At 38.5% G+C, this 15,842-nt stretch overlaps 1 protein-coding gene across 1 annotated transcript; it reads left to right on the top strand.

Annotated features, from left to right (window-relative positions):
• Nucleotides 1–725: 725 nt before the first annotated feature.
• On the top strand, nt 726–15,025 carry LOC143295819 (syntaxin-5-like). Its single transcript, XM_076607459.1, has 11 exons — nt 726–862; nt 2,559–2,862; nt 3,523–3,590; nt 4,551–4,606; nt 5,697–5,809; nt 6,483–6,563; nt 7,595–7,651; nt 8,489–8,585; nt 9,320–9,429; nt 10,602–10,723; nt 13,240–15,025. Exons 2-11 carry the CDS (start codon nt 2,632–2,634, stop codon nt 13,397–13,399), a joined length of 1,095 nt encoding a protein of 364 aa, XP_076463574.1. The 5' UTR covers nt 726–862; nt 2,559–2,631; the 3' UTR covers nt 13,400–15,025.
• The last annotated feature ends 817 nt before the right edge of the window (nt 15,026–15,842 follow it).

Here is a 15,842-nt window from a genome sequence, read left to right as displayed (position 1 = left end):
AACTGAAGAAATAATTAGGTATATCTTCATGAACTGTGCTCAAAACTCACTTTCACTGTAAAATTGCATTCATGGAAGTTATGCCTTATCCCATTACAAACTGAAGAAAACGAACGGACTGACAACTGATGAACTGAAAAGGATGGTACCAGTGAAAACGAGAAAGAAGAGAGAGAGGGTTAGAGACACAAATCAAAACAAGACGACGAGATGAACAACGATGAGAAGGAGAATTTTAATTATGACATTCCATTATAAACTGGAACTCATCCCCGACGGACTTGATCACAGACATGTTACAAATCTCACATAACCATAATTACCGTCTCGTGGTATGCCATTCAGTGTGTCTCCGTCCTACCGAATTTCTATTTCCATTACCTTCTCGATATTTGAAGAAGCTGATAACACACACACAACGCGCACATTACGAACACACACATAAACACACGCGCGACACAGACACCGCCGACACACACAGACACAGCCACACACATATAGGCCCTATGTATACGCATCTGCAGCATTGTCAGAGCGGGCAGAATGGGTTCACTGACATGGTGGCCGCTTAGCCTTAACTGCGGCCGTTCGTTCGGTCCATTCTATTTATAAGATGTGGTGTGTGTGTGTGTGTGTGTGTGTGTGTGTGTGTGTTTGACATTCGTATAATTTGTGTTCACACGTCAGAAAGTGCAGGGGGAGGTGGGTGGGGCAGAATGACCCTAATTTTTTTCAACTTTGTACTGCGCATGTCGTTTACGTCACCAAACTTCCTGTATTCGTGGACCCATCTCTGATGCGAATCCGACAACATTGAAAGTAAACATGTTTTGATGCAAAGAACAGCGGAATTTAGTGGAATGTGAGTACCAATAGCCTCATATTTGGAAAACACTCATTAAATAAGATGTTAACTAATACATGTCGGTTTATGTGTAAGTCGTACACAGTTCGGAGTCAGCTGTTTCACTTTCACCGGACCAGTAGCGGTAGACGTGTTTTTTCTGAACTTGTGCTAAGTAAATAATAGCAAAGCTAACGGGCCTTTGCGGGTGCTTGTTACCACAGATTGGACACCAAAGATAGGGTCTAACTGCCACAGCACCAGTCTTCAAATCACCCACAGCTTTCAGTCTGTTGAACTTAAATCATACTAGTTAAGCAGTGAAAAATCTGTGTCTGTATCAGAATCATGTATTGCTATCACCCTGTTGTCCATAAAAATTCAGCAACATTTTCAGACAGAAGGATTCTGTCATTTTACAAGATCATGAAACTAGCAAAAGTAACATTGGCGCGGATCTGTGTACATGTACAATATATATATATTGTTTAATTATCTATGTTTAGATTTGGTTTAGATTATGTTTGATTTTGCCATGTGATGGTGATAAAGAATGCTGGATGTGGTTATTTATTTTATAACATGAAATGATGAAAACAAAAGAATAATGATATTACTTGTTTATGAATGTCAGATATGATATAAGCAACTAAGTCTATGTCTTTTTAACTTTTTCATTGCCATAGGCGACCATAGTCTGTCAGTAATAGTCAGCTGGACAGTGCATTGCTATAGGGGACTTAAATATATATAGAGGGATCATGTTAAAAGGACCATTTTTCAAATTGTAGCAAAACTTGACAGTTGCAGCCAGTTTCCCACAGATAGAACAGTGACTAACCTTCGCTTCCTGACCCAGTTTGAAGTAAATAGGTCTGGTGTGTTGTTTGACATGAATCGAAACCTGTGACTGAGAGAGCATAATATCTAAAATATTTGGTGCTGGGGAGTGTTTTCCACATGTGTACAACCAATTTTAACCCTGCCATGCAGGCAGCAGCACTCTGTTTTCATGTCCAGATGTGTATGCAGGGTATGTTTGTGTTTCAAAAAAACACCTAATGTTCACATGGCTCAAGGGATCTTAGATGTATACTTTATATTAAAATGCAGAAAATATTTATGTGAAAAGGTTGAGGGTACAGACATAGCTGCAGATACGTTCATCTAGGACTAGAAGATAGGGGGAAAAAGATAAAAAACAAAAGGAAAAAACAACTTAATCCATGATGTGCTTCTACCAAGATTGAAAATATGACCTCAGATTTAAAGTACAAAGCTCTTACTACTTCACTGTCATGCCCTTCAACACTTGAAAAAAACAAAAGGAGATGTGAAAGGTGATGCTGTCTATGTTGTTACCATGTGTCAGTGCATGCACCCTAGATCAGTCATTAAATTACATTCCAGAAACAAAATATTGGCCTCTTGGACAAGTGGAATGCAGCTTGATACTGTGTGCATGTGCATGTCTGTGTCTGTGTTTGTGTGTGTGTGTGTGTGTGTGTGTGTGTGTGTGTGTGTGTGTGTGTTCATAACCTTGAATTATCGGATAACCTCATGATTGTTTACCATTTGACTGGGAGATTGATAGTCATGTATTTATTGTAATCCTGAGACCTATCCATCTCCCTACCATTATGCTTTTCTCAATTTTTGTCTGATTATTAAATGATAAAGATATTTTCAACAAGAGCGAAATGTTTGTAAACAGAAACTCTCGGCTGGCGAGGGTTGAGCAGTACTGAAGTTTACTACTGGGGCATGCAGAAGAGGCAGCATCATCAATGTTAGCAAGACGCAGGCGCACCAACTCGGGGTCTGATAGCTCTCAGCCATCCTCCTACAGCCAGGGACCCCAAGCACCTCCGTCTCCAGCAGTGGCACAGCAAGGCAGCAGATACCTCCGCACCTCACCCCCTCCACAGGCTGCTCCCCCACCACCAGACCCAGAGATGACGTGTCGAGATCGCTCCAATGAGTTCATGTCCGCTGTAAAACTGCTGCAGTCAAGACAGGTATTTTTTATTTTGTTGTACTGAATCTTCTAGAACCAACAAAGTTAAGGTTGTGATTGCTTTGTTGTTGTTTTGTTTTGCTGTCATGGTATTAAAAAAACAAACTATTATCAATGAAAATAACTTTTACGAGATGGAAAAGTTAACTCCAGAGAATTTAAAAAAAAATTTTTTACAATGATTTTTGTGTGTGCTTTTTTGTTGTTTTTTGGTTTTAGGGTCAGGTTAGAGAGTGAGTTGCAAAGAGAGAATGGTTCTTTTTTTATGAATTGATTTGATTAAATGTACTTTAGTTGTGGGATGGCCAGGAAGTGATGAGAGTGATACAAGATTTAACAAACATCTATTCAGCATTTGCTCATTTTCACTACAGTAGTTGAGAGTTCTATGTGCTTACACTCTATGGCATAGATAACAGCATGTCCTATTGTAGTCTTGATAAGAATGTGTTAACAGATGTGTTGAAAGGAAAGACAGGAAAACAGATGCTTGTATGTATCGTGTGTGCACATTCATGGTCTGAATGTCTTTGAACTGTGCACAGCTGCATAACTTGATAAGATGTGTGTGCCTGAAGTATAACTGACTACTATGATCATTACAAGAATGTTTGTCAGAAGCTTCATTAGCTTCAGGCTCTTTCTTTTCTCCCTGTTCCAGGGTAATGGAGTTGCTTACAGACAGAACAGAGCCTTACAACAAAGGAGTGAATTTTCTAGAATTGCAAAGTAAGAGCGAAGTACTGTGTGTGTTTTTGTTTTTTCTGTTGAAGTTGTTTTATTTATGCACATGTGTTTGTGTGTCACTGTGTGGTGTGTGTGTGTGTGTGTGTGTGTGTGTGTGTGTGTGCGTGCGTGCGTGCGTGTGTGTGTGTGTGTGCTGTGTGTGTGCTGTGTGGTATGGTTTGCAGTTTGTGAACAGTATTGACTGACTTGAATAAGAAAGCAAAATGACGACAGTGCCATGAACCTGACACTTGTCAGTAATCATCCAGAGTATTAGATACGTAATGCAGTCATTCAGTCTGCTTATGCAGTGCTTTCTTCTGCAGAGAGGAATATCAAACACTGCACTGAGTGGGAATGTGGAATAAAAAAAATTGTCATTTATAGGTGAAAACTTGCAGTGTTTTGCCAATATTTTGGGGAGTGAGGGAAGGGTTGGAGTGAACTCAGAACGGAAAGGTCCGACAGAACAGGCTTTTTTTTTTTTTTTTTTTTATTTCAATGTAAAGTGAATATTACAGCAGCAGTTTTCAATTATTTTCCCTCTTGCCTTGAAACTCTTTCACAGGACCAGTGTGTTTTTGCACATGAACCAGCTGCACTTGCTCCTGAATTGAGAATTAGACCATGATTTAGCTTTAAAAACATTAACAATAACTATGAAAGATTAATAAACTAGTCCATAGTGAGCTGAAGGAGAAGGGGACAGGGTGAATTTTGTGGATCAGGTCAGCAGCAGTAACTAAAGAATTTACAACAGTGTATGCTTTCATTTTATGTGACACGAAGAGATGAAGGGAAGAGGACTGAAGATGGCTAAAATGTTCAGTAACTGTTTGGCTGTATCTTCTTTTTTTCTTTTTTTGTTGTTGTTGGTATTTTGATTTTATTTTAATTTTTTGGTTTTTCTTCTTCTTTTTTTAATATTTAAAAAAAATCTCTTATGGTCATTTCTGTCCACAGGCACATTGGGAAAGACCTTGCCAACACGTATACAAAACTGGAAAAACTCACAATTTGTAAGTGTCAAGTTGAATAAATAATGGTACATTTAAAAAAAATCAATATAGTTTACATTTTGTTGGGTTTTTATTTTTTCTTTATCAATATACTAGTTTAATAGTTTATTTGGAAGGTAATGCCCCATGCTTCAATTCCTGAAGTGGCTTTTTAGATGGATTTGTCCACACAGACAGCAGTTTAGTTTCAGTTTCAGTTTCTCAAGGAGTGTCACTGTGTTCAGACAAATCCATATACACTACACCGCATCCACAGATGCCTGACCAGCAGCATAACCCAACGTGCTTAGTCAGGCCTTGAGTGCATGCATATACATATATTTGTGTTCCTACCAGAGTGGATTTCTTCTGCAGAATTTTGCCAGAGGACAGCACTCTCGTTGCCATGGTTTTTTTTCTTTTTTTGTCAGTGTGCCAAGTGCAGGCTGCACACGGAACCTCAGTTTATCATCTCATCCAGATGACTAAACGCTCAGTTTGATTCTTACAGTCAAACTTGGGAGAAAGGGCGGGAGTGGGATTCAAACCCAGACCCTCACAGACTCTCTGTATTGGCAGATGAGCATCTTAGCCATTCTGCCACCTTCCTCCAAGACTTTGAAAGCTGATTATCATGGATTTATTTTTTGTCTATTAGATGGATGAATGTCTGCACTTCCCACTAATTTCCTTGTCTTTAAATAGTTTATTAGCCTTTGAGAAAAAGTCTTCATGGGCACAGCTTGAATGTATATTTATTTAAAACAGGCATCTTTAGGTAAGTAAACTGATGGTCTTAGTGTAACTGTAAACTAGTTTTGAATATAACCTTTTATTTGTTCAAAGCTTTGAGGCAAATATCAGTGCTTAGTATAATTTTTATTGACATAGACCTATGGAACCAGGTGTCAATTATGGTAAATATATAACCAAGCATATTCCTTGATAAATTTACTTAACTGAGTGGTTAAATTCATATTTGATTAAATGATTTGCTGATTTATTTAATTCATGGAATCGTTTCTGATCAAGAAAAGAATAGTTGTACATGATCCGTTTAGATAGTTATCAGATGAAAAAATTGACAGTGAAGTTTATTATTGACATGCAGTGGCACAGAGGAAATCACTATTCGACGATAAACCAGTGGAAATACAGGAGCTGACCTACATTATCAAACAGGACATCAAGAGTCTAAATGAGAAAATTGCTCAGTTACAGACGGTAAGTACCCCTTGCAGAGTATTTCCTAGCATGTACAATCATACAGTGTAACAAGCCCCCTCACCCCCCAAGAAAAAAATAAATTAAACAGACATAAAGTTTGTTTTTTAGTATACCATAGTTTTGGATCAACAAGCTACTTTGGCTTATATGATGTGCTCCCTGAATTTTGTTATTCAAATAAAAATTTTTCCTTTGCACAAAATGAGCATGAATATATGGAGAGAACATTAGGACAGGTTGGGAGTGAAAGGTACTGGGGGAGGTTGGGAGTTGGGTGGGGGAGTAAGTGAACTAGATCTCTGTGTGGTGTGTATCAAATATGCCTGTTGATATTGTTACTTGTTTATTTTCTTTCTGTCTTACTTGATTGTATATCTCTCAGCATTTGCTTGTTCAGTTTTATTTTTTTCCTGTTAAAAAAAAATCATTCCAAAACTCCTCTGTCCTCTTTCCATTTTTTTTCTCTCTTTTTTTTTTTTCTTCTTTTTCTAAAATTTTTGTTTTTAGAATAAAATTTTCATTTTACCAAGCACTTTAAGTGATAATTATGGTGAACAGAGATCATTTGTGAAGGAATTAATATAATGTCTAAAATCATCAGCTTGTACATGGAGTGAATTAAGATGAAATCATCCAGTGACCAGTTGACATGTTGTGTTCCCTGTACCAGGTGGCCAGGTCACAGAAGACACAGAATGGTCATCGCCAACACCTGAAGACACATTCCAACTCTGTGGTTGTGGCATTGCAGGTGAGAGGGAGTGCAGGAAAGGAAGGGAGTGAGTTGTATAGTACCTGTGGTGAATAAAGAATGTTCATTTTTGTGCGTTGACTCGTGTGTCGAATTAGGCATTACTCCTGCAAGTCAAACATGTACTTTCACTTTGCCAGAACTTTTGATTGGTACTTCACTTTTGCCAGAACTTTTGATTGGTACTTCACTTTGCCAGAACTTTTGACAAAAGAATATTTATTGTTCATTGTTTCCTTCTGAATACCCACAAAAAAATCATGCTTAGGTCACAGACTGTTACAGAATAGGATTTGTTTTTTCACTTTGGTGCACTACAAGGTGATGAAGGGAAACATTACTTCAGTACAGTTAGAGTTTACTTAAGAACATTAAAAGTTGTGAAGGAAGAATACTGCTGCTTATTTTTAAGATAATAGAATGTTATCATCTGATATATTTTTTAGTATTATGTTTTTCAAGTTACGATGCAACAGTAAACCTTTGGGCTGTAAAATCATGATTTTTCAATCACTAAACTTAATTCATACTTGAAGATGATGAAATCATCTTATAATGATAATAATGATAAGTATGTACATTTATACAGCACCCTATTTCTCTAAGAGTTCAGGGAGCTTTACATGAAAGAAAAATATTACAAGTTACATAAAACATTCATGACCACTCTTTCTCAAAAGCCCTCCCCCCTCCACCCCCCCACACACTCTCCCTTTCCCACTCTAAATACTTCCAAAGTGAGCTGACATGGGTGTGTTGGAGAACAAGGAAGCCGAGTGTGCTTATAAATAGGTTTTAAAAAGAAGAGTTTTAGTGATGTGTGAAAAGCAGTAATAGAATCAGATGCATGGATATGATGAAGGTTGTTCCAGATGTGAGGAGCAGCAAAGAAGATAGAACATTCACCATAGGTTCTTGTACTGACGTGAGGAAGTTTCGAGAAATGTCACTAGTGGTACTGGAGTCTTATATCCCTTTGCAGTATTTTGTTTCCTTCTGTCTCACACGTGTGTGTGTGTGTGTCCTTACAGTCCAAGTTGGCAACAATGTCCAATGACTTCAAGCATGTACTGGAAGTCAGAACAGAGGTGAGAACATAGATTACTGTAGTCCGCTAAAGTGTCATAGCACAGTGTCTTGAACAGACATCCATGGCTTTACATTATCTCATGATCAGTTTTAAAGAAATCCTTGTTACCCCATTCTGGGCTTGATTATGGATTCTTCTGAAATGTCACTGAGCAGTTATATGTAATATAACAACTGGAACGCCAGGCAGAGAATTAGATGGGAGAATGAAACTCAGCTATGAATTCATGCCAGTTTTGGTTAATTAAATGGTTGATAGTATTCCAGTTTTCCCAAAAGGCTGTCCCATGTCAGAGTTTTTTTTTGATGTGATCATATTACCAGGTATTGGTTGGGTTTCCTTCTTTTTGTTTTTGATTTTAAAACCATCTCTTTGTCAGTAGATAAGTGTGTCAGATTTTAGTTTAGTCACTTAAGAAATGAGGGCATGCATTACTAAATGTGAATCATGACAGTGAGTGAAACCTACTCATGCTTCCTACTGTGGAAAGCAGATGTCCCTTTTTTTTTTCTTTTTTTGCTTATTTGAAATGGTTTTGATTGTTGTTTATTTGAAAGGGTTTTGGATGTGGAAAAAAAGCATATATTATTTTCTTGGAAGTACATATCCATACTGAAATGGATGATTATTGTGTTTCTAAAATTACGATTATGTTTTACATTTATAAATGAATGTGTGCGTGTGCTTGTGTTAGGGGTCGGTTGTTGCTTCATAATCATTTGGATGTGTTGATGGTGGTGACAGAGTTCATATTTCTATAGTCAGATTTATTGAGCATGGCATACCTAAGATCGGTATTAAAAACAGTAACAAAAAAATTGGACTTTCTCTTCAGAACCTAAAGCACCAGAAAAATCGGAGGGAGCAGTTCTCTCAGTCAGCTGTGTCAGCGACAGCAACACTGCCCCCCAGAGCTCTGCAAGGACATCACAGTAAGTAGCTATGCACACCATGTTTTCACATTCCCCTTCGATACCTTTTAACTTCACACATCTGGACAGGATGTTTGTTATTCCCTTTCAAGATTTGTACTGTATTTTGAACGGTAGTAATCTCATCTGCAGAGTCCCATTCCAATTAATTCTCACCGCATGTCTTCCTCCATCTCTGTCAAACATTGTGAGTTTGAATCCTTAGCTGATGAGGACTGTTGGAACAGACTTCTCAAGCAAGTGTCAGGAAATGTAATGTTAGTTTTCAAGGTAAGGTTAAGCAGGGTACTGCATAGGCACTCTGAAAGGAGGTAATGTACTAAGAAAGGTCACTAGCGGCACTGAAGTCTGCTCCAGTGGGTCATGGTGGGTATGTTAGAGTAACTCTTTCGTCGCCAAGTTTCTGTGTGAAAAGCACACCCCATTGCCAGATATATTAGAAAGGATGCTCTCAGTCATAGGCTTCAGTTCTTTTCAAAACAATACAGTGGACTTGTTCACTTCAAACTGGGTCAGGGAGCAAAGGTCAGTCGTCGTTCTTTTGGCGGGGAAACTGGCTGCAACTTGCAAGCTTTGTTACAGTGAAAAATAGTCTTATTAACATGACCCCTCAATGTCGACAAAAGTCGCCTATGGCAGTGCACTAATGTCCAGTCAACAAAAATCACATATTGTGGTGAAAGAGTTAAAGCTTTTTTCATGTTAAAAGCATGTGTATGTTGTTGTGTTGGCAGCGGGGTCGGTGTTGCTGCAGGATGAGGTGAGTCACGGGGGGGAGGTGGCCATCAACATGGACACTGTCAACACCAACCACTACCAGCAGCAACAGATCGTCCAGGAACAGGTGGGTCCCACACAAGTGCTAACACTGGGGCTGGAAAATAGAGCAGTTTTTTTTCGTTTATATCCAGTTTATTTCATTCATTTTGCCTTGTATGTATCTTTCCTTTTATTTTGACGTTCTGCCTAGTCTGTTTATTTTTGTTTAATTTTTGTGTTAAATTTTATTTTGGATTTTTTCAACAAATTTAGGGCAGGCTTTCAAGGCCTGTCTAGTGCATTGGGTTTATGCACAAGGCACACATCTCTTCCTTTCTTTTTTCTTCTTTAAAAATTAAAAAATGAATTTTTTACAGCACATGCAGTGTTGCGTGTATGGATTAGTCTGCATGTGATACATCCTTGAAACTGAAACTTTCCCTTTCTTTCTTAAGCTGTGGCTGACAAACTTACGGTTGTTTTGCTTTAGTTGATTGATGACATCATACATGATGCTGTTTTTTTGGGGGGTTGGTTGTTTTTTTGTCCCAAATTTGCCACTTAATCTTTAGACAGTTTGTGGTTTTTACATTCAGGTTCATATCATGATTACTTTTTATGCTTAGCTCATCAAACATGTCTTAAGTTTTTTGGAATGTGTCTTTGGATTTCTTTTGTTTATATTAAGGACTAGTTTTAAAAGCTCATGCGGATCTTATGGTTTTATGGCTTTTTTTATGAGTTGTGATAGAATTATGCTTAGCTTGAGATAGGTTGGTCAGAGGGAAAACAAATGTGTAGGAATTTTTACAGAATCATTAATGTTGCTTTAGACAGATTGCTCAGAGTAGAAATATTAATAGAACCTTTCAGAGATTGTGTTGATCTGCTTGTTGACAATTAAAAAGATTATTTTTCATTTATATTTAACTGATGGTTTGGATGCGACTTTGTTAGATTTCACCATGTTTTTTGTTGTGTATATTTGGTTTATTATTGTTAACTTTTGGCTAATATAGTTGGCACTTTTTTTGTTAATTAGGTTTTTTTCTTAACCCCCCACCCGCGACACCCACACCTTTTTTTGTGTGGAAACTTCAGGACTGCAGCTTAAAAGTCAGCATACCGAGTACTTGTAGTAATAGTAATAATTATAAGAATAAGTGTACTTAATTGAGATTGTAGCAGTAGTGATTATAAGAACCGTAAATGTATTAGTACATTAGGTGTCAGTTTATGAGGGTTGTGTGGTTGCAGGACTCGTACATCCAAGAGCGAGCAGACACGATGCAGAGCATAGAGTCGACTATTGTGGAGCTGGGCTCCATCTTCACACAGCTGGCTCACATGGTCAAAGAGCAGGAGGAGATGGTGCAGAGGTGGGTGCCAGGCTTTGGGTTTAATTCTGTGTTTTGTTTGAAAACATCACAACATAAATATTGTGAATTAGACTGGACAATAAGAAAGGTTTTCATTCCTGTCGTATTGTGCATATATACAAACACTAGATGTGATGAATGACCTTGCAGGTTGAGATATAAACATTCTAGGGTGAGTTATAAACAAAAGTTAAGAACAATAGAGCTTAGAAATAGAAAATGACAAGGAGGCAAGTGGTGGAGAGGCAAAAACGAACGTCAGTGCCAATTGAGATTGGACTTTGTATACCCAGAGGTGTTTTAAGGGACAGTATTTACCACATTCTGATGAGCACAACCTTTGAACCATAAGGTGACATACAATCACAATCTGTTGAAACACAGACAAGAATTAGAATCATATTGAAGTTGACCACCAAACATGGAAGTATGATGTTTGTGTCAGTGAGAATGAATGAAACCGTCCCAAGAATAGGAAGAAGAATGGCTTACAAGCGACTCACATTCACAAAAGCAACACGCAAGGGGTAGGGGGAACAAGATAGATTCAACAAGGCTAAGATAACAGAGCAGACAGGTGAGCAGATGAAACAAGAAGTAAAGAGTTCTGATGAAAGTGCTAACAAAGCTGTAGCAGCAGTAACCATTGACCCATCATTGCCCGACTTCTTGTTTGTCATTTTGATGTGTGCCTTATGCTGCACTTATCCATTGTAGGAGTCAGATTTTATTATTATTATTTTTTTAATATAAGGATGGAAGTGCCTTGTCTGTAAAATATGGTAGTGGACTGACTTTCACAATGGCTATGATTCAAACCTAAGCAGCACTAAACTGGCTGAGACTGGAGAATTTGTCAGTCTCCAGTACTCCAAGAAAGTTAAGGGTCATCAAGGCAATTTAGATTATTTATCTTCTTCTTTAGAAAGAAGGAAGACTTTTTATATCAGTTTAAGATTGGATCATTGCACAGTCAGCGTTTACAGTCATTTTCCCCAGGTATACTGTATCCTGACCTTTGAGCAAAGGCGTGCAAATGCGCTGGAAAGTTGTGTGTTTTGCACAATTTTTTTTTTACCAAGAAAGGCAGTTACCCAGCTTTAAAACTGCGGATTCATTTTAAAATTTGCAAGAGTCACGAAGAACATAAGGTGTGTACTGTGAACACATTTCAGGTGAATAGGGTTAAAATTGGGTATAAATTCTGGGCTAAAAGGTGAAACAACCATGCCAGCAAGACAGCAACTTACAGCAGAAGATTGTGGCAGAGCCCTGGCATGGCTGCAAAACAGAATTTCAGGATGAGAAGTGGGCAGACGTCTTGGAGTGAGCCACTCATGAATTCAGTGGCTAAACAAGAGGTTCCAAAAAGCTGGATCCACCTAACACTGGCCTTGTTCTGGCAGGCCAAGAGCGACATTGTTCTTTCAGGTCAGTGCGACAGAACCACAACTGCCAATGACCTCAGGATGCGGCTCAGGAAGGCTGCTAACATCAGCATTAGCCAAGCGACTGCTCGCTATGGCCTTGTTGAAGCCTGGAGGGCAGCTGTTAAGAGTTTCACTGACTCAAGCACACAGATGAGCGCGTCTGGCCGTTTCTGATGAGTCTTGGTTCACCCTGTCCCACAATGACGACCGCGTTCGTGTTCGGAGACGCCCAGGTGAGCACTATGCAAAGGGCTGTGTCCGTGAGCACAATTGGAATGGAGGCGGCTCTCTGATGGTGTGGGGAGGCATCCACTTGAGGGGCAGAACTCCCCTTCACCTTGTGTAAGGGGCCCTCACTGGCGTGAGGTACAGAGACATGATCGTTCAACCACTTATTGAGCCTGCCCTCCAGGCCATGGGTCCTGGAGCCATCCTTATGGATGACAACGCCACACCCCATTGTGCTAGGATGGTCAGGGACTACCTTCAGGAAAGGAACATCCAATGTCTTGATTGACCGGCTCGTTCACCAGACCTAAAGTCCATCAAGCACTTGTGGGACCTGCTTGGACGAAGGGTCATCAGAATCACCCACCTGCTGCAGACCTTCATGACCCGTTTTGTTTTCTGCAGCAGGAGTGGGCTGCCTTGCCTCAGAACATCATAGAACACTTGTTCAGTCCATGAGGCAGAGATGTGGAGAGTGCCAGGCTGCAAATGGAGGACACACACAGCTACTAAAGTGACATTGTGAATCAAATGAGTTTTTGTTTGTGACTTTTTGTTTCAGGGGTAGGATAATTAAGTCGTTGATTTCTCTAAAACGAAATGATGTTTCAATGAATTTTCACTCGTATAATGATGTCAGATAATAAAAGCCAACTTTTGTGAAATTTGCTACATTTTGTATTCTTTGTCTAATTTTTACGATGTTTTTTTTGCCTGGCCCTTAACTTTCTTGAAGCAGTATAGTTCTACTGTAGTAACATGACCCTTTTCGTGTCTGAACTTCTGCAGAAGATTAAATATACATGTTTAGGACTCAATACTCTTTAAGTTTCAGTTTCATGCGTTTTCTGCTTACAGGATAGACTCCAATGTGGACGACGCCACAGTGAACATTGAATCAGCCCACTCTGAGATCCTCAAGTATTTTCAGTCTGTCTCCTCCAACCGATGGTTAATGATCAAGATCTTTGCTGTTCTCATCATCTTTTTCATCATATTTGTTGTCTTCATGGCCTGAGAGACTGTGCATCACTACAGAATTTGAACCTGCTGGAAAACCTGACCAGTCTGTCTTTTTTTTTTTCTTTTTTTCAATAACATTTTGTCTTCAAACGTTTGAAAAGGAAACAAATTTAAATGACAAAGAAATATTTTAAAGTTCAGGCAAGCTTTCTTCGTTGACTGGGCTGATGCTTTTCTTTGTAACCAACATCATCTTCCCTTCCTCAAACACACCTTTCGCTTTCTTTTTTTCCACCACAAATTAAGAGACGCATTTCCTTCAGTCAAATAGACCACATACTTCAGAAAAAAATGCGCTCAAGTTATCTTTGTGCTTTTGAACAGTGCAAATTTTATGACAGGTAGGTTGAAGTCTTTTGGTTAAAAAAAAAAAAAAAAATCATCTTCAGAGCCATTGATTGCTACCTCACATGCTCATGGTGTTGGTCATTTATGTGGTCAATGTGGGGAATGGATGCTTTTTCAAATATTTGTTCCATCTGAGGTCTCGTGAAGGAACATCATAGATGGTTTCTGTGTTCATTGATTTATTTCTGAATATCATCAGGAATAGAGCAACTTACATAAGAAGCGTGATTGGTAAGGAAGAAATATGCTATGTTTTTTTTTCGTCATGATTATTTGCAAATGAACAGTACCATGTCATGCTAATCATGATGGCATTAAACAAAGTTTCTGGACTTCTGTTCAGTTGTAATGTATTATACATGACATCGAGGACCAAATTATGAATGTTTGGATAATCTGGAAGTGATCAGTTTATCCTGTTGGCAACTTTTTACGAAGTTGAGCATTTTGTTCTGTCAAGTGTCAGCAACATGTATGGATTCTGATGTATGGAGAATCAACATCCCACTAGCAAGATAACAGATTGCTGTCTCATTCATTGATAATTAATATCAACCAAAAAGACAGCATCCTTGTATTGTTTTTCAGCCAAAGTCAGATACATGATGCTGCATCTGCATCAAATCCAGTTTCACTCACTTTTCCCATGTGACACATCTGAGCCAGTCACTGTTGTCATTATAAAAAAAAAAAAAAAAAGGAAAAAAAAAAGAAGAAAAAAAAAGGTTAATTAAATATGGAAGTTTTTGCATCATATTGCAGAGACGATTCATGTGTTTGGATGAATGGTGGCATGAATGATCCAGCAGAAAATCTTGTTTATCATGTGACTGCAGTGCTGTGCAAAAATAATGTGTCTGATCAATGAGTGATGTAGTCAAGGGCAGTTGCTCCCCCCCCCCCCCCCCCCTTTTCGTTTTAGCTCTATATTTGATTAACACTGTGGAAAATGTCACTGTTGACTTGGTCAGTTTCACAGGGTTTTTTTGTGTTAGTTAGTTAGATCTTGAAATTTTAGTTAGACAAACTGAATTTTTGCCAGGGCAGCGTTGACATAATTTTGTTGTTGACTGTTTTCCCTTTATAATTCAATGCCTTGAGCTGTTTAACTATTGGAAAGATTTTGTACAGAGTAGGTTCTGTGTATTGCAGCAGTGCTCTTCCATTAACTGCAGTCCAAGGCAGAAGCTATCTTTTAAATCAGTGATCGAACAGGGGGCATATGCATAAGACCATACAAGTTGTCAGCTGGAAAATAAACATGAAAAGACAATGTTTCCAATAAATGTGATTTGGTTGTTTTGAGGGTGGGGAAGCAATATGAGTGGAGAAAGGAATTGTTGTAACTCAGTCACTCTTACATCTGCATCCCCCCCCCCACCCCCCGCATTCACAAACAATGCAGATGTTGGCCGATACAGAAGTGTTTTTCATCTGCAATTTGAAGAAGTTTGTTATATGGAAAGATCTAAATGATAGCATTTAACCCTTCCTCATAACGATCTCAGGTACAGGATTCACACACCTGTATTCTTTTTCTTCTTAAACTCTATTATCAGTAAAAAAAAGAAAAAGACACAAATGAAAAGCAAGTATTGTGAGAATTGTACCATTCATGGTGTAGGGTGTATTGTAAATAAACAAACTCACTGTGCCTGCAGAAGCATCGTCATACTGGAGAGGCAGAGCACCGTCATGATCAGTTTTAATGGTTTGGTCAGATATGATGCAGTTCCGGCTGCATTTTGTTCAGTATTGTGAATAATTGTGTACAGTTATGGTGTAAAAAAACTTTGATTTTCCTTTGTGTATCATTGTGTGCATGTTTGGATTGTAAATTATTGCAATTTTTTCCCCTTTCCTTGTGCATTCAGATTGAATATGAAAATAAAAGTGATATATGTCTGAAAATTGCCATATCTATTTGTTGTCTACAAGTGGTGTGGCAAACATTCCTTAACTGTTTTAGTAAGAGGTTTGTTTTGCCACCCCATTTTTTTTTTGTCTTCCAGTTATTTGAATGACCAAGTGGAGGAAAGAAAAATTTGAAATTAACTACACACACTTTATCGTGACCCACTAGTGCAGAC

Source organism: Babylonia areolata, chromosome 21 (assembly GCF_041734735.1).
Source record: "Babylonia areolata isolate BAREFJ2019XMU chromosome 21, ASM4173473v1, whole genome shotgun sequence".
Taxonomy (NCBI): domain Eukaryota; kingdom Metazoa; phylum Mollusca; class Gastropoda; order Neogastropoda; family Buccinidae; genus Babylonia; species Babylonia areolata.
This window is presented reverse-complemented; position numbering and strand designations above follow the sequence as displayed.